The sequence below is a fragment of the Capricornis sumatraensis genome, chromosome X, assembly GCF_032405125.1.
Source record: "Capricornis sumatraensis isolate serow.1 chromosome X, serow.2, whole genome shotgun sequence".
Lineage (NCBI taxonomy): Eukaryota > Metazoa > Chordata > Mammalia > Artiodactyla > Bovidae > Capricornis > Capricornis sumatraensis.
The window spans coordinates 132,083,183-132,103,027 of NC_091092.1; the positions used below are offsets into that span (position 1 = coordinate 132,083,183).

The 19,845-nt window shown below is 41.6% G+C and overlaps 1 protein-coding gene across 2 annotated transcripts in view; it reads left to right on the top strand.

Annotated features, from left to right (window-relative positions):
- PIR (pirin) overlaps positions 1 to 19,845 on the top strand; it is a 98,120-nt gene that overhangs the window by 56,561 nt on the left and 21,714 nt on the right. For both annotated transcript variants that reach the window (XM_068962573.1, XM_068962574.1), the window contains exons 6-7: positions 3,392 to 3,476; positions 13,956 to 14,000. In XM_068962573.1, coding sequence (XP_068818674.1) covers positions 3,392 to 3,476; positions 13,956 to 14,000 — 130 coding nt within the window. The remainder of the gene's footprint in view (positions 1 to 3,391; positions 3,477 to 13,955; positions 14,001 to 19,845) is intronic.

Consider the following 19,845-nt stretch of genomic DNA (forward strand, 5'->3'; position numbering starts at 1 on the left):
CTACCATAGAAGATCAAAATTTTAAAAAGCAAAACCTACCTGCTTTTCAAAAATTCTGTGTGTATGTGTGTATATATTTATCCATATATATGTGTGTATATATATATATGCATACACAGATTCATAGGAACAGCTTTCAAATTGAGTTTCATCTCAGTATGGATTAATTTAAATAGAATAAGGTACATACAGGTTTTGGGTAGTTGATTATTCAAGAAGTGTTATATTGAAACTGTCAATGATCTGATTTTCAGTACAAAGAGACTAGAATCAGAATCCGGTTTTAATCTGTAGATGTTGTTAAAAAAAAAACAAAAAACTTCAAAATGAATTTAAAACTTCCCTGTAGCCCTTTTCATACTGTGAGGTTGTAGGATATATTTGTGGCTTTTCTAATGGCCCTCATTCTTTGTTTTTTTGTAAGTTTGTAAATTAATACATAAGTACAGAATTCTGTGTCTATGTGTGCACACGCATATCTGTGTCCTTGCAGTATTAGAGAGAGAGGAGCTACTATTTGGAGAGGCAGTATGGATTAGGTTGAAAAGCTAGAGGCAGGAAGAAGAGAAGAGCTAACCAGGAGGGCAAAATAGATGGCTGAGGTTGGGGGCAAGAATAGCACGAGTTAACCAGTGGCACTCCACACAGTCCCCACAGCCCTCGTGGCTCTCCCGTGCCCCAGCCACCTTCTCACTTCTCTACAGCTCTAGTCTGAGAAATCAGAACAGAATTTAAAAAAATTAAAAAGTGGGGGAAAAAACATTAACTTTCTGATTCAGAATTTCAGAGCCAGAAATACATTTCAACCTCAGTGAAGTCTCAACATCAGATTTTCAGATGGAGTGAACTAAGCCCAGAAGAAGATAAAGGCGTTGCTAGTCACCAGGAAAAGCAATACCAGCATCAAAGCCTCCTGGATGACTTCTATGTATACATTTTGGGAGACTTCTAGTAAAAGTTAAACCAAGAGCCTCTTTGTGATTCGTGTCTTTGCTATTGGCAGGGATACTGCCTTGGCCAGGAGGCAGAGATCAGAAAAGATGCTTGAACCAAGCAGAGATTCTTTTTTCTGAAAGAGAGTAAAATATTGCCTCAGAAGGGAAGTCATCTGATACTAAGTGAAGTTTTCCCTTGATCTTTTTAGGAGTAATTTTAGAAGTCTTCATTAGGCAAAACCAGATCCTTTCCAGATGGTGCCTTACACACCTCATGAGGCTAGAGGATCAGATCTGTGTCCCGCGGGTGCTGCCCTTGTTTCATGTGTGTTCCAAGCTCCTCAGATTGATTGGGAATCTTTGGCCTCAGGTCACCCTTGATGTCACAGGTCTTTCTTCTTTCATTTATGTTCCCACAGGGGAATTTGCCTTTCCAGTCTTTGAAGCTGTATGGATGCAGCTTGAGCTCCTAAGCCACGTAAAAGCACCTACCAGACCACTTGAAGCCCAAAGCTTCAATTCATGGGACTTTTTCAGGGAATAATCTTTTGGTAGCATTATTTACAATTCTCTTCCAAAACTTAATTACCAGACATACACTTGGGCCATACCTAATCACCTGTCTTGAAGAAACGCATTTTGCTACATGTTGGTAAAGATAGTGATGAATATACTATGTATACTATAAATAAATTTATTATTATACATGAGATTTTTCATAATGAAACATCATTTGGTAAATTTTATTGAACACCTACTATGTGACAGGCCTTGTGCATTGGCTCCAGGTGAAAAGGGCAGATAGATGGCCATGTCCCCGTGGAGTTGACATAGTGCAAAATGATGCCCTTATTAAGGATGGTAAAGGGCTCTGGATTCTATCTGGTCTATTTACACATCTGTGTTTCTATTGAGTGTAAATATTTGTTAAAAAATACAACACATACACAGAAAAGTACACAAATCATGTGTACAACTCAGATGATTTTCACCGAGTGAACTCATCCATGAAACCAAGAGACCAAATACTGCCAGGCTCCAGAAGCCCCCTTTTAAACTTCATTCAGTTACTGACCATCCCAGGGTAACCACTTTTCTGATTTCTGATACCATAGACTAGTTTTCCCTTGTTTTGAACTTTATAGAAATGGAAGCCTATGTTTTATGTATTTATTTATTTGGCTGTGCCAAGTCTTAGTTGCTACATGTGGGATCTTTAGTTGCAGGATGTGGGCTCTTGTTCCCTGACCTGGGACCGAACCCGGGCTCCCTGCATGGGAAACTGGAGTCTTAGCCACTGGACTGCAAGGGAAGTCCCCAGAAGCATATGTTATATGATCTGTGTCTGTTTTTGCCTGTTCAGTACTATGTTTGCAAGATTCATCTGAGTTGTTGCATATAGTTGGGTTCATTCATTCTCCTTGCTGTGTCATAGTCCCTTGTATATTGCAGTTTACTTATCTTTTCTCTTATTAAAGACATTGGGAATATTTCCAGCTTGGGCTATCACCGATATTGTTACTGTCAAGATTTGAGTACATGTCTTTCAGCAAACATTTCTGTTGGGGATATACCTGTTGAATTGGAATGCTGAAATTATTTATACATCCATCTGTAGTACATACTGCCAAGCAGTCTTCTCAAGTGTTGATATCAAGTAATAGTCCTACCAGCAATGTATAAAAGTTTCAATTACTCCACATCCTTGCTAAATTTGGCATTATGTACTTTTTCATCTTTGTGTGTTTTTTAACGTAAAAAAATAAGAGCAGAACCACTGGGACTTTGTGACAATGAAACATCATAAAGTTTATGGCAACGGTGATAATCCCTTGGATTTGGGGCTGTGTCAGTGATTCAGAATGGCAGTATATTGAATTACAAACTGCTAAACTGTTGATGGAATCAAAGCCACTGTTTATACTGAAAAATCCTGCAAAGGTTGGCCTTTCTTACATTTTGAGTTGTGGCTTTTTTAGACCAGCAATGTTGGACCACCTTTTAATGCAAGAGAGCCAGATTAGAACAGATATTTACAGGCTGTGCTCTTTGAATTTCAAAATGGACATAGCTTTACTGAGACCTGGAAAAGAAACATACATTTGATATGCGTTAACCTACCATATTCAGGAGACAAGAAGTGAGAAGGTGGAGAAGCTGTCGGCCATTGAACTATTGACATCAGATCATATTTGAGAAATGGCTGTAGGGAGACAGCTGCTATGCTAAAATAGCTTGTCAACAATATTGTCAAGCTAGGAGGGTGAACTTTTAGACTGAGACCCTCAGGAGGTGGGTATATTGGTAGCCCATCATACCCATTTTAATAGCATCTTCCAAGAAGGAGTTTTAAATATAATGGATCCAGGCCCTAGGCCCATGACAGTAGGGACCAGCTCAAATAAAGATGAACCTTATTCTTGGAAAGATGCTGATGATTTCCTTTTTCTTTTCAGTCCAAGATTTACACTTACACACCAACCTTATATTTGGACTTTAAATTGGACCAAGGAGCGAAGCATGTGCAATCTATTCCTAAAGGTATGATGGATTCTGGGGTTTAGTAATCATTTCAGGGTGAAAAAACCATAAGAGCCACTTTCTCTGGAATGGGTTTGTTTCTGAACCTCAACACAAAGTTCTATGAACCTGTGTATGTTTCAGTTCAGTTCAGTTCAGTTCAGTCGCTCAGTCGTGTCCGACTCTTTGCAACCCCATGAATCGCAGCACGCCAGGCCTCCCTCTCCATCACCAACTCCCGGAGTTCACTCAGATTCGCATCCATCGAGTCAGTGATGCCATCCAGCCATCTCATCCTCTGTCGGCACCTTCTTCTCCTGGCCCCAATCCCTCCCAGCATCAAAGTCTTTTCCAATGAGTCAACTCTTCACATGAGGTGGCCAAAGTACTGGAGTTTCAGCTTTAGCATCATTTGTTTAATTATGTTTAAATGAGCAAAGAATACTTGAGCTTTTCAAGTTAAGAAAATCAGGAGGAATTCATAGAATGTTAGGGCCAATCCACTGGGGCCACCCCTCATTTCATTGGTGTGAACACTGAGGCCCAACAGATTCATTACTTGCTCAAGGCCATGTAAGGACTTGCTGGACACGGCAGGACGTTTACCCAGGTCTCTTGACTTCCCAGCCACTTTTGACTCACAATTCCGGGAGGCAATCCAACCTGTTTTACTTATGAACAAGTGCATTCTTGATTGAGATACAGCTTTTGTTATGGAGGATTTACTTATAAGTCACCATTTAAATCCAAAGAACAATTAGAAAACTCCCAAGTATTTAAAGCCAGTTTTATTTTTTAAAAGGGCCACCCCTGAAGTCATTAGGTACAGTATTAACCTTGGACCCATTCTTCTCTTTTTTGTTTTTTTCCGTTCTGGCTACTTTTAAGTTCAGAAAGGTTTTTTACATGAATGCAATTAAACATGTGCCTTACTTTTTATAACAGTAAGTGTGACAGCACATGTGCTTTAAGTTTTAATGCTGTGGGTTTTTTCTTTTATTTTTTGAGTTTGCTTCCCTCACAACCCATTCCCCTCCTCTCATCTACCCATAGCAGTATCCTCTCTGTATCCTAGATCAGGAGTAGTTCAGAGATAATCCTCGAATAAGATCTTGCAGTATTTTTCTCAACACTTACTTCTGTACACATATATGTACATGTAAATGTACACAAATATAGGGTTTTGTCCTTGCTTTACTAAAATGAAATCATAAGTTTTTGCATCTTGCTTTTGTGACCGAAGCTCATGGAAATTCCTCAGGATCTGCTCCTTTGGCTTTGAACCCATTCTGTGCCATGGGTTGACTACAATGCATTTCGCTCTCCCCTCTCAGCAGGTGCTCTCCTTGTTTCTAGTGCTTGGCTACTGCACACTGGGCTGCAGTGAACATTCTTGTACCCATGTACTTCCTTAGAGGGGTTGTTTTGTTACAGTAGGTTTCCAGGGGTGATCACAAGGCCTATGCATGTTTAATTTTAAAAGTCTGGTAGATTGCAACCCAGAAAGGCACTCCTGTGCTCCAACAGCAGTATATGAGACAGCAGTTTCTCCATGAACCTACCAATACTTAATGTGTGTGAAAGTGAAGTGAAAGTGTTAGTCGCTCAGTCATGTCTGACTCGTTGTGACCTCATAGACAGTAGCCCACCAGGCTCCTCTGTCCAGGATTGTCCAGGTAAGAATACTAGAGTGGGTTGCCATTTCCTCCTCCAGGGGATCTTCCCGACCCAGGGATCGAACCTGGGTCTTCTGCGTTGTAAGTGTATTGTTTATCATCTGAGCCACCAAGGAAGACCCCGTGGTTCATGTTAATTTTGACTCTGTACTTCACCACTACTCTATATATTGCCTCATAAGAGAATATGTATCTGTCAGTTTACAAAGCCATACCTCTAGATTATTTTGGCATTATGGATTTTAAACAGAGTTGTTTCAAAGACGTTTTGGGACACATACAAGAACAAGTAGCTTAGAAATGCATGTTTATCATCAGGTCACTGTAAACTCACTTTAAACAAGTCTGTTACAAACCTAGTTAGGATGCAGACAAATGTGTCTTTTGCAGTATGTCACTTTCAGTTATAGTGTATTCTCCACTTGCCCCCCATATACACTCATCCATGCTTTCATGTATTAGCTGACAAATCTAAAGTTTGAAGCTTCCATGTCCAATTCCAGGCAAACAATTTAGGTATTATAAAGCAGCACTTCTTATTTAATAGTTCTGGCTGCCTGTAACCCAACATAAAAGTGGAAGTGAAAGTCACTCAGTTGTGTCTGACTCTTTGCGACCCCATGGACTATACAGTCCATGGAATTCTCCAGGCCAGAATGCTGGAGTGGGTAGCCTTTCCCTTCTCTAGGGGATCTTCCCAACCTAGGGATCGAACCCAGATCTCCTGCATTGCAGGCAAACCCTTTAATCCAACATATTGGTTAGTAAAATTATACTGTATAAATTTCAATATCAAATCATTCAAGTCAGGGTCACCTTTTGTCTTTTTAAACCACCTCCCTGGATCAAATTCCATTATAAAATCCAAGGACTGTCTAAATTTATTTTATTTAAGAGCTGTGTTTCATCAAATATTCCTTGAAATTGTAGCCCATTGGCTACAATGGGTCTCATTGTGTTTTGGCACCTCATCGTGTTTTGTTTATAATATTTTGATTGTTTTGTTACTCATGGTAAAGGGATTTGACGTGGATGTCTGGGTTATGTTTGGCCTTTGTCATAAGCTTTGCAATCTCATTAATTTAGACTTTGTTGTACCATAACCAAACTAAAGGATAGAAATAAAGGCATGCACTGCTGCCATCCCATTTCTGACACCAGGAACATGCTTATGTCCTGAGGGACATCCAGTTAAGGCAGACTGGTAACATTTCTCATGAGTCAGATGAGGTTTTATCTGAATTCCTTCCCACGAATAGTACTGGAATCAGTTTTTACCATCTCTTTACTTCCTTTGGGCAAGGCACGTTTCTGTAGAGTTGTGCTAATCTTGCAGAAAACAGATATTTCATGCAGTGATGATTTAGAAGGCAGTTGATATCAGGAATTGAGCTAGATGGTGCATCTCTTACAAAGAATCCAATTTGTTGAATCTCTGACAGTACCAGATTCTTCTCACATTAGCCACACATTTTTCATGTTAGTTCTTGGCTAAAATAATAATAAGTAGTCATGTTTTTTGTTTTTTTTTGTGTGTGTGTGTGTGTTTTTGCAGTGACTTTTACCATCTCTTGCAAAGCAGTGTGATTTCCCTTGCTATAAACTGATGTCCAGATAAAACTGTTTGTTATCATTAATTGAGAAGGTCATAAGTCTATATTTCTAGGAAAATACCAGTCTTTTCCAAAAATCTTGTGCCTTCTGGTCCTGCTGTCCCCTTTGTCTTCTCACTAACTGCATCACAGTTGGGCCCTCAGTACCCACTCTGTTTATTTTTCCATCTTCCTTCACAGTATCCCTGCTACTACATATTTAAAAGCATGATCTGCAATGTTAAAACTGGAGGATTCTTATGGTACAGAAAAACTTCATTTCGTAAGCCCGCTTTGCTTCCCTCAACTTTTAGCCTTTCTTTAGTGTATGTGTGACTCTTCAGACTGGAACTGCAATGGGCTCCTTCCTTGGTAGCTCTAGCTCTCAGTGGACCAGAGGGGGCTCTCTGGTGTCTTTTGTTTGTCTTTTAGATGCTCTTTTGTGGAATCTGTGGAAATGAACTGGAAGGATTGGTCCTAATAGCTTGAGGACAAAAATCACTTTTTCTTCGCTGGCCAACCCTCCACCACCTCTTTTGCTGTACTGGTGTGGTGACACTCAGAAGGGACATCTCGGTGGTGGTTCATCTCTTTATGACTCACCATTTCTACTGTGGTCGGGACTATACGCAGGAATGTGCACAGACACACATAAGACGGATGCTTCCCCTAGTAGTCCTAGCTTGGGAAGCATCCTGGGAAACTACTCTGGCAAATCAAGCAAAGGTCTTGGTGGTAAGGAACTAGAAATCAATCTGGGAAGCCATCAGGTCTACCCCTGGTGCATCTCCACCCCGCCTCAGTGGTAGAACCGGGAGGGATGAATAAGGCACCTATGTTGGTAAGGGATAGACTAAATCTGACCAAGGAAGGAAAGCTTCGGTGGAGAGTCTGTCTACGTCCCCATCTAGAGCAGGGAAGGATGCTTCCGGTGGAAAAGAGCCACAGCTGTGGATGCTGCTTTTTTCTCTTTTACAGATTGGAGCTAGCAGTTCCAAAACCACTTCTTTAAAATACATTTAAAAAACTGGAACGTTTGATCCCCAGAATTTAAAAAGACACGCCTGATCTTCTGTGATACTGAATGGCCGCAGTATCCTTTGGAAGATGGAGAATGCTGACCTGTTGAAGGATCTCAATTATTACTGTTTTACAACTAGACTGGGCTTCCCTCATAGCTCAGCTGGTGAAGAGTCTGCCTGCAATGCAGGAGACCCGGGTTCAATTCCTGACTTGGGAAGATCCCCTGGAGAAGGAAATGGCAACCCACTCCAGTATTCTTGCCTGGAGAATCCCATGGACAGAGGAACCTGTCAGGCTACAGTCTGTGGGGTTGCAAGAGTCGGACACAACTGAGCAACTAAACACATATATACATAAGTCAACAAAATTTCTTAAGAGATCATATAGCTTATCCTATAATTCTGTAATAGCAGAATAATGGCTGCACAAAGATGTCCACATCCTAGTCCTGGAACCTTTGAATGTGTTACCTTACATGGTACAGGGGATGTTACAGCTGTGATTAAATTAAGGATCCTGAGATGGGGAGATTAGCCTAGGTAATCCAGGTGGGCTGATGTAATCATAAGGGTCTGTATAAATAAAAGAGGAAGATGGGAGTCAGAGTGAGAGAAAGATGTGACTATCGAAGCAGAAACAACAAAAACTGGTTAGAACCTACTAGACCTAAGATGGTGGAAGATTTGACTTCCACTAGAAGGCTGAGCGCCGAAGAATTGATGCGTTTGAACTGTGGTGTTGGAGAAGACTCTTGAGAGTCCCTTGGACTGCAAGGAGATCCAACCAGTCCATTCTAAAGGAGATCAGCCCTGGGATTTCTTTGGAAGGAATGATGCTAAAGCTGTAACTCCAGTACTTTGGCCACCTCATGTGAAGAGTTGATTCACTGGAAAAGACTCTGATGCTGGGAGGGATTGGGGGCAGGAGGAGAAGGGGCCGACAGAGGATGAGATGGCTGGATGGCATCACCGACTCGATGGACGTGAGTCTGAGTGAACTCTGGGAGTTGATGATGGACAGGGAGGCCTGGCGTGCTGCGGTTCATGGGGTCGCAAAGAGTTGGACACGACTGAGCGACTGAACTGAACTGAGACCTTGAGCTTCATTACATGCTCATTATAATACATCAGCATATGCTAACTGACACACTCACAGGTGCCATGACAGTTCAGAGGCTAACCATAAAAGGCCAAAAAGTGAGTGGTGGCCCAATCTTGGAAATCCCTACCCCTTCCCCAAAATAGCTTGAATAATCCTCCCACTCATTAGTGTATGAAGTTACCCAGCCCATAAAAACTAACCAAGCCTTACCCCAGGGCCTCTCTCACCTTCTGGAAGGACCCAGAGTCTGTCAAGGAGTGTGTATCTCCCTGAATAAATCTGCTTTCACTCTGCTTCAGCTCCCTCTTGAATTCCTTCCTGCCGGAAGATCTGGGATGTGACCATTCTCTCACACCCTCTTCTCCTGGAAGAAAATCATATTCTCTGGGTATAGAAAATTGACTGGAAGCAACCAGTTAGGGGCTATTTCTCTCACCTATATGATTTTATCTGCAAAAGAGAAGAAAGAAACGAAATAAATATGTCAACGTATATGTTCCTTGTTTCATCTTTCGTGCTCTTCTGAACTAAAACATTTAAAGCATTGAAAATAAAAACGCATCTCTAAAGTTGAGAGGGAAAGGGATTAACAAACAATGCTGTCATGACAGGACACATCAAACAAATCCAAACTGAGGGGCATTCTACAAAATAACAAGTCTGAGAGTAGCATTGAAACATATACATTACCATATGTAAAACAGATAGCCAGTGGGAATTTGCTGTATGACACAAGGAGCTCAAATCCAGTGCTTTGCGACAACCTAGAGGGTGGGATGGGGTGGGAGGTGGGAGGGAGGTTCAAGAGGGAGGGGACATATGTATACCTATGGCTGGTTCATGGTGATGTTTGGCAGAAACCATCACAATATTGTAAAGCAATTATCCTCCAATTAAAAATAAATTAAAAAACAAAATAATAAGTCTGTACTTTTAATGAAAAAGACTGAAGAACCATTTCAGATGAAAGGAGATTAGAAGTGACAACTAAATGCCACATGTGAACCTGAATTCCATCCTGGTCTAGACATGTATTTTTCTTTTTGCCCTAAAACGCATTACTGACACAATTGGCTCAATTTAAATGTCTGTACATAGCTTATAGTATTACATTAATGGTCATAATTTTTTCACTGATATTGTATCAATGTCATCATTTTTATAAGTGCAGTCAGGTTATATTGGAAAATACTCTTGTTTTTAGGAAATACTTGCTGAAAATTACTTTAAAGTAAAGGGGTATCATGTCTCCAAGTTTACTCTCAAGTATTTCAGGAAAAAAAAAGAACGATGTGTATTTCTAGAGAGATTGATAAAACATATGTGATAGGTTAGCTTTTAGAGAATCTGGGTGGGTGGCATATGGTAAATCTCTACTATTTTGGTAGCTTTTCTGTGTCTGAAATTATTTCAAATTTGGGAGAATGGCATTGAAACATGTACACTATCATGTAAGAAATGAATCGCCAGTCTATGTTCGATACAGGATACAGGATGCTTGGGGCTGGTGCACGGGGATGATCCAGAGAGATGATATGGGGTGGGAGATGGGAGGGGGGTTCAGGATTGGGAACTCATGTACACCCATGGCGGATTCATGTCACTGTATGGCAAAACCAATACAGTATTGTAAAATAAAGTGAAAATAAAAATTAAAAAAATTAATAGTGAAGTGAAGTGAAAGTCACTCAGTCATGTCCAACTCTGCGATCCCATGGCCTATACAGTCCATGGAATTCTCCAGGCCAGCGTACTGGAGTGGGTAGCCGTTTCCTTCTCCAGGGCACCTCCCCAACCCAGGGATTGAACCCCAGTCTCCCACACTGCAGGCGGATTCTTGACCAACTGAGCCACGAGGGAAGCCCTCAAAGTAATAATTAGCAAATACTGTGGTGGAATGAGGAGGGAGAGAGAAATATCCAGTGGGTCTGCCTGCTGTCCAGGAGGCCAGGCATGGGGTCCATGGTGAATGAGCTGCCTGCCCAAGCTGAGTGTCACAGTATCTAGGGGGAGGCTCTTAGGAACCAACGCTGCTTTGGGGTGTGGCATCCGGTGTGGCCCACAGTTTGGGGAGAGGTTCCTTCTCTCCTTAGCCTGGTTGCCTTCTCCCCTTCCCAACCCAGAGCTAACCTTTGTCATGGATTTGGCATGTCTCCAGGCCATATTTTTCTACTTTCTCTACATGTACATGTATAAGCAGCTGTTGGAAAGCTCATGGAAATGAACTTAAGACCGAGGAGGAGGAAAATGAGCTGGGTTAAGGCGAGGAACATAGGCCAAGAAAAGCTCTCACTAGGGATGTTAGCAGGAATTGGGAACCTCCCTGGAAATGAGAGCAAATGCCACAGAGAATGATTTACATGTTTAAAAGAAAAGTTCTACACGTCATCTGTTGGGCTGTATGTAAGAGGTCTGTCCTAAATGTGTTTCCAATTAAACCAAGCAACGGGTCCAGGGATAAAATGTGACCTTCCTCCCAACTCCTGTTCTGTGTCATAGCCTCAGGGTGGGAGGGAGAGCCCTTCCCAGCTGTGAAGAGCCAGTGGCTTGGAGACAATCTTTTCAAGGCCTGTGATGTATCCATTTGTGGTGCAGTACAGAAAAGTGAGAGGAGAGATAGAGGAAGAAAGAGTGATGGGAAGGACCTGGAAATCTCACAAGAGAATTCTTTGCTGATATAATCCTGCTCTTAGCAGAGAAGGAATTCCAAGAAAATGTGGTAGTTTGTAAACATACATAAGCATTCACATAGTTGGACTGTTGCTTTGCTATAGCTTTAAGAAACAAATGCTTAGTGGATCTTAAACAAGGTTTGATAGAAGCGCAGGTAGACAACATGTTAAAAGCAAGGAGATTACCCTCTGTTTCTATTTTATTCCCTCTGTACCTTCTAACCAGTAACATGAGTTGTGTTAGTAGTGGTGAAGGTGAGCTCTCTATCATAATAGAAGACTTGTGCAAGGAACAAAAATAGGTGAATGCACATAGTACATTGACTGGGCCATTTGGTCCTTCTGGATAAAAGATTTAAAAAAGATAAAAAGGGAAAGAAAACAGACCAAGACACTTATGTGTGGACTAATTTTCTGCTTGGAGGATGAGGAGGAATGAAGCAAAGGAGGCGGAGGAAAAATGATATTGGAACAATCACAATGATTCCAAATAAAAACCCACTTGGGCAATTGAGACCTTTGAGGTTCTGTGAAACTCAGAAACCATTAATTTTTTAATACCTTTCAGCCATGAGCAGGGGATCTATTATGTCAGTTACAACACGTTCTTGCAATGGAATGCTTTGTAGGCTTTCCCCAAAATGGGTTATTTCTCTATGTTTTGACATGGAAAGGTATCCAAAATAGAATAATGAGTTCTAGTTTTTACGCAAATAATATATAGTGCATAAAAGAAAAAAAGGAACTTCCCTGGTGGTCCAGTAGTCAAGACTCCTGGCTTCCGGTACAGGGGGCATAGGTTCAATCCCTGGTCAGAGAAGATCCCACATGCTGCATGGTGCATCCCCACGCCGCTCCCCCACCCCACCAAAAAAAAGGAGAAAAAAACCTGAAAGCATAAATATGAAATTGTTAATGATATTTCTGGGCTGGGAACGGCTAATATGTGTTTTCAGCATCTAGCATGAACCTCCCTCTTCCGTATTGCACACAACATGAAGATCCATGGCCTTGTCTTTCTCTTCTGTCTCCACTCCCAACCAGTTCACGGGAGTGGTAGCTGCTCTCCAGACGATGGGAGGTCAAGTTCAGAAGACTGAGCCAGTGGTTCAGTAAAGAAGCAAAAGTGCGAGTGTGCTCTGAGCAGATAGATTTTCTTCCAGAGCCCTTAAACACATTCTAGTCAAATCTTGGGGAGGAAAAACTGAAAGAAGAGGATGAAAAATTACCAGCATCCAGCATCCACCTGAGTGTTTGTCTTTGTTTTGCCATCCTTTAGGTTTTCTGAACCAGACTCAGTTTAAGTTTGACCAGTCATGGCTTATTGTGTGGGCCCCTCTTGCACATTTTAACCCGCCTGGCAGCACAGCCACATCCCTAGTGTCTACTTTGTCCTCTGTGATTCTTCCACGCCTGGCTTGGTTTTGTTTACTCTATCAGCACGTTGACTCTCCCACAGACCTCAGTCTGGATCCTGCCCTTGTACCTTGGACACAACCCTGCATTCCCCGCGCTAATCTTCTTTTTCACCAAAGACACACTGAGTGATGTCCTGATTCTGTTTTGAGCTGGCCCCTGCTACGTTCATGTCCCTCAGTGGCACTGAAGGATCTCCTCTGGGCCACAGGGACAGTACATAAATATCTGTGGAAATCCAATGCCGGTGCCAAGAGGGCAGATAGTGGGTCATCTGTGTTTCTGAGTTCTTGGCCCATGGGTCACAGTGGGAATCTGGCCAATGCTATGTATCCTCTTTGCAGAAAAGCTTATCCACTTGAAAAATTCTGTCAACAATTCCAAGGAGGGCACAAGCCATCTGAAGCCCATTCATACCCCAAAGATTGTGCCTCTCTGCATCCCTGGAACTGATGCTCTGTTTTAGGACAGAAAAGAAAGTGTTCACTGGAAACTAAAATGCAACTAAGTAAAAAAAAGCCCATTTCTAGCATTCTTTTTACACTTAAAACTGCTTGGAGGTCCAAAGAACTGAAGATAAGCCAAACTGGTGAGTTGTAGTTATGAGCATGATGTTCTACCTGGAAGGAAGAGCTTGGTTATTAGTACAGCTGTTGGCATATAGATATACAGTCAGGAAGCAGCATACTGTCTGCTTGGGCAGTTCTTAAACATTTGGTCTCAGGTCATTTAGGTTTAGTTCTGTGTGGTATGTGTGTGTGCCCGTGTGTGCACATGTGCATGAATTTGTGTGTGCAAGCATGCATGTGGGAATGTGTGTGTTCTAAGCTGTTTATAGAACTTAAATGTAAAAAAATATATGTATCTAAAAGATTTGATCTCCAAACTTTATATCTGTTATATAGGCTTTTATATTTATATTTCATATAGAGATAATTGTGAAATATTTGATACTGTTATCCTTCTGTTCCTTTTGGCATTATGGACACTAACCTTTTAATGTCGCTGGTCCCTTTTCAGGGTGGACAAGCTTCATTTATACCATATCTGGAAATGTGTATATTGGTAAGTGATGAGTCTGCTGCTTTGGGTTCAACTGCAATATAATTTAAACTACTGCCAGGAAGGAAGGATAAGATGAAACCTTTCGTGTAATTGAATCCTTCGCCTCCTCCTGTCTGGCACTAGCCGTCTCTACACTGTAGTACATACTGGTATCCCCAGGGCAGGGCACCTCTCAGCTTCCAGCATGTTCAGCGAGGGAGAAGAATAACAGTACCAGTCACGACAGGAGCCATTTTGCTGTAGCCTGTGTGCTAATGTCAGGTCTAGCCATGATTATGTGGGCTGACACCTTGCTAAGTTGTTGGCTACCCCCATACTGATAAAGGGGCTTCCCGGTGGCACTAGTGGTAAAGAACCCACCTGCCAACCGGAGATATGAGAGATGTGGGTTCAATCCCTGGGTCGGGAAGATCCTGGGAGGTAGAAGAAGGTGAATTTGCTGTCCCAGGTGTTTCTGAGAAGTCTCAAAGTGAGGCCTTTTCCTTGAGTTTCCTGGAGGGATTATATTCAAGCTATCCATCTGAATGTGTCCTTGGTAACACATCCTTCCTCGTCTGCCTTCCCTTTCCTGTCTCACTTTCCCACTGCCTAGACTGGTCTTTCCTGGGACTGCCTCCCAGATAAACTCCTTGGACTCAAATATGCACTTCAGACTGTGATTCTGGGAAAAGCTACAGAAAGAGAACTAGCCTTCTTTCTCCCACTCTGTGCTCTTCATAGAGGATAGGTGCTGTGGATGGGGGTGGTGGGAATAGAGCGGACCATCTGACCACTCCAAGATGCAAGCCAGGAATCCCATTTCTGAGACCCTCTTTGGTTGCGGGCTCTCCACCCCAACCTGCAGTGCAGCGTCCTCGACAATGAACTTGCTGTCCTGACATGACTACCTCCTTGGACAACATACTCCCAGCCCCAGACAGCTGGCTTCCTGGTACACTCTGCTCAGGGCTTGAAGGCCACACCCAGAGCTATTTAAACTATTCTTTATATTCTCCAAAATGGGAGTTATCATTGCCTGAATTTAATCTTCTGAAAAATAATGGTAACCCAGAGCTTGTGTGTTTTGATTTTATATCATAGAAATGGGCTTAGTTCCTCCATTACCAATTAGCATTTCAATTATGATTCAGAAGCAAAATTCATTTCTTTTGGCATTTGAGAAAGTGTGAAAATGATTTAGTAGTAGTATCACAAGTCCATTGGCATACACATTAAACTGTATTAACCATCTGGAAGGGATGAAGCATCATTTGTTTTTTATGATCTTTCGAAAATCTTGGTTTTCACATAGTATATACTTTCTACAAATGGAGAGTAATAGCCATTTTTTTAATGGAGGTAACACCCCTGACTTAGCATTTCAAGAGAAATAAAATAATATGCACAAATGGAAAGTAATAAAGAAATCTCATGGATTCAGAGCTGGTTTGGATACCAGAAATGTGTAGACTGTGAAAGGACAGGGGCAGCAGATTTTCTCCAAAGGACCAGGTAGCAAGTATTTTCGTCATTGCAGGCTGTACAGTTTCTGTTGTGACTCATTCCTGCCTTTGTAGCACAAAAGTAGTCACAGGTGATACATAAATGATTGGGGTTGTTGTTCCAATGAAACTTGATCCATGGCCAGTGAAATCAGAATTTTATTCATTTTTCATGTGTCATGAACTACTCCTCTTGGGATTTTTTCCCAACCATTAAAAAATGTAAAAACCTTTCTTAGCTTGTGGGCTCTCCAAAAGCTCACATTTGGTTCTGGTTTTATGGGCAAGGAAAAGTTTTTCCTCTACCGTTCTAGGTTCTCTTTTTGGCTGGGCTATGAGTTAAATCTATATAAGACAGATTAACAGTAGAAAAACAAGGTTAATTATATACGTACAGGAGTCCCATAAGATAAGTTGGGCAGATGCCATCCTGAGCTAAAGAATGAAACAGGGACCTGGGAAAGAGGCAAAGAGGGTGATTCACAGGATGATAACAAGAACAGATGTGGGGTCATGAGATGTTTGCCATACCATGCGCACAGATCATTCAGATAAAAAGTTATCTCTGGTGATAGTTCTTTGTCCCAGGCTCCTTATGTGAATTCCTTTGGGTAGGAATCTTTTGGGCCTCGATTGTCTTCAGCTGAAAACAATCCGCATATCAAAGTGGCACATCTTGGAGAGGCTCTGGATCTGTTCAGTTTAAATGGCACTGTAGAGGTTGAAGGGGAGAAGGATGAGCAGATAATCTTCAAAACCTGTTTCAGCCAGTAGGTACAACCTTATTTCCTGACCGACCTTTAGTCCAAGAGTTTAACAGGTGAAAAGAGTTCAGTGGCTTGAGGGATAAGAAAGACTTACACACCCACTTGTTTTTCTCTATGTGAGGCAGGATTTTCCTGAGTCATCTCTACCCATTGGCCCTGTCACCTCCCAGGACCATGAGCCACAAGTGTAAAACATCTGGCAGGAAATGGGGTCACAGTCTGTAGTGCTGGAGCGAACTTGCATCTGTCCAGGGTAATGGGGACCATGGAGAGAATGAATGTAGCTCGTGAAACTGCCCTCCTGGGAATCTGCTTCAGCCAATGAGAAACTGGCCAGATGACCTCATTTAAATTTTATCTCCTTCCCTTCATCCTCTCCTCCCCCGAATGGAGATGATAATGAGAAAAACAAAAGGGCAAGAACAAATCACTAGAGAAAAAGAAACAACAAAGCAGAAATAATGTGTACTGACCTATAAAATCTAGAGAGAATCCCGAAACTGTTCTCTGACTTTATTGCCTCAATTTTATCTTGATTATAAAACCAGGATGGCACTAGCCAACCACAGATGGCAGGAACTGATAAGCAAGTAATTATCTTTTTCAAGATGTCAGGTACCTCCATTCTATTGAAATAGATGTTATAAATATGTACTTAACGTATGGGGCTGGAATATATAGACTGCAGTTTGGCTGGAGAAAGTAGTCTGGGGAATTCCATAGATGGAGATTTAAGAGGACTATTAAAAGTATTAATTGATACAGGAAGGACTTAAAAGATGGACATCAGTAGATTTAGTTTGAGTAAGAACAGATGGAGTTGGAACGTTAGAAAATCCTGGACATTAACTAGCTGTTTAAGTTAGATTCTGGTTCTATCCCTGATCTGAGAAGATTCCGCATGCTGTGGGGCAACTAAGACCACATGCCACAACTACTGAGGTGATACTCTAGAGCCCAAGAGCCACAGCTCCTGAGCCTGTGTGCTACAATCCTGAAGCCCTTGAGCCTAGAGCCTCTGCTCTGCAACAAGAAGCCACCACAGGGAGAAGCCCACACACTGCAACTGCAGAGTAGCCCCTGCTGGCTGCAACTCAAGAAAGCCCGTGTGCAGCAATGAAGATTCAGAGCAGCCAAAAATAAATCAATAATTTTTCAAACAAATTTAAAAAGGGAAGTTCATGGTGAGTTTGGTGAAGCCATATGCTGCTGCTGCTGCTGCTGAGTCACTTCAGTCGTGTCCAACTCTGTGTGACCCCATAGATGGCAGCCCACCAGGCCCCCCGTCCCTGGGATTCTCCAGGCAAGAACACTGGAGTGGGTTGCCATTTCCTTCTCCAATGCATGCATGCATGCTAAGTCACTTCAGTCATGTCTGACTCTGTGCGACCCCATCGACGGCAGCCCACCAGGCTCTTCTGTCCACAGGATTCTCTAGGCAAGAATACTGGAGTGGGTTGCCATTTCCTCCTCTGGGTGAAGCCATATAATTGCCCGCTAATAACACCCTGAGGCTTCCCTGATAGCTCAGTTGGTAAAGAATCCGCCTGCAATGCAGGAGACCCCAGTTCTATTCCTGGGTCGGGAAGATCCACTGGAGAAGGGATAGGCTACCCACTCCAGTATTCTTGGACTTCCCTTGTGGCTCAGCTAGTAAAGAATGTGCCTGCAATGCGGGAGACTTGGGTTCGATCCCTGGGTTGGGAAGATCCCCTGGAGAAGGGAAAGGCTACCCACTCCAGTATTCTGGCCTGGAGAACTCCATGGACTATATAGTCCATGGGGTCACAGAGAGTCAGATATGACTGAGCGACTTTCACACAACACCCTGAAGAAGTGATGGAATTAGCAGACCTAAAATAAGACAAATAGAATTAGCACTTCCTTATTTAAGAGTATATTTGAAATGTTTTATGATTTTCCAGAATCTTCTTAGTTTTTGATACATTGTGTTTTTTTTCCAAGTCTTCCAGGCTGACTGTTGAATAGTAGCTTTAAAAATGGTGCAGGAGAGAGACCTTTGATAGCAGTCTGTTATTGAGGCAACAAGTATTTTGATCATCCCTCAGCTGAAATCTTCTGCGGTATATGATTAAAAAAAAATTAAAACAGCATGATCAGAAAACCAGCAGATCCCTAGGATACCAGTACTGAACCTCTTCCCTGCAGCTGAAATGAAAATGACATTACACATTAACGCAGAGATCAACACGGTAGAGGAGTTTATATCCTGTATGCCTGAAGCTTGGGACAGTTCGTCAGCTTGGATGCCAGTCCTGTAGAAGGAGTATCAGGTATACTGTTGAGGCTTAGAAAATATATTTAGAAATCTAAAAATATTTGTTTGTGGTTATTGAGATGACAACTAACTGGTTTATGTGGGTAGTAAAATGTTTCACAGTTATTTAAATAAGTAGTAATTCATGCTCACTATGTGCTCTGCCCTTTACTTTTGGTTCTGGGGGTATGAAAAAGTTCGACACAGGCCATGAATCTCAATAAAGGTGGGGAAAACACACTAGAAGGCAGGTGTGATTCTGAAACACCTGAAGGAGGTGTTTTCAAATCGCTTTATGCCAGTTGCTCCAGTGATTGCAGTTATGTGATTTAATTGAATAATATTTAAATTAACAAAATAAGTGTAAAAAGAGTTCGTATTTCTAGAGCAACTAAAGTCAAATGCTTTGTAAAAGTGAATTGTTAAAGAAAACCCCTTGAGTTAATATGGCAAAGATGACAGTAAAAGATTGGGGGAAGCTGATAATCTAGCAGGATTTCAGTGGTGCATTATGGATATGCTTCAATCCAATCCAGTTTCTAAAAATTGGCAGATGGATTCACATTTACAGTTTGAAGTATTGGCATATAAAATTGATGATACCAAAATCTGTGATAGAAGTACCAGAATGTATGGATCAGAGAGTAGATGGGAATAGCAGTTTTTGTAAAGAGAAGAAGAAAAAGGAAATCTGGTGTATGGGGAGAAGTTTCACAGCAGTTAACCACAAACTGACTTTAAAGTATGTTTGAAAGTATTTTGCCCTTTCATGACTGTTTAGGCAAACAAAAATATTTGCAATTCAATTGTTTTCCGTTAAATTTTCCTTAACTGCACTATTAGATTTAACATTCTTGGCGAAGCTTCGCAATGGAAACTATTTATTATCTGATTTGGCCTGATTTATAATTGAAAGTAGTCAGAACCAATAGAATGTATTTTCTTTGAGACTTATTTTAGGTTCAGGAGATAACCAGGTGGATAAAACAGCATAGAAATGACATGAAGATACAATCAGTCTTTGCTTTCTGTGATCCTGTTTTAAACATTTCATAAAATAATACAGAAGCTAAGGTACATTTAGAATGATTAATCTGAAAGACCCAACCTTCTAGTGTCTATAAAAAAGTCTGCCTTACGGTGGAGCATTTCAAATAACCTCTTCAAAATCAACACTGTGATTCCTCTCCTAGATCATCAAGTAGAATGGCAGAATTGCATTTGGTATAAAATTAGAATGAATGCTCTTAGGGAAATATGAACTCTCTGTTTCTAAATTAAGATTTTGTTACAGACCAATGAACTGCAGCCAAGCAAGC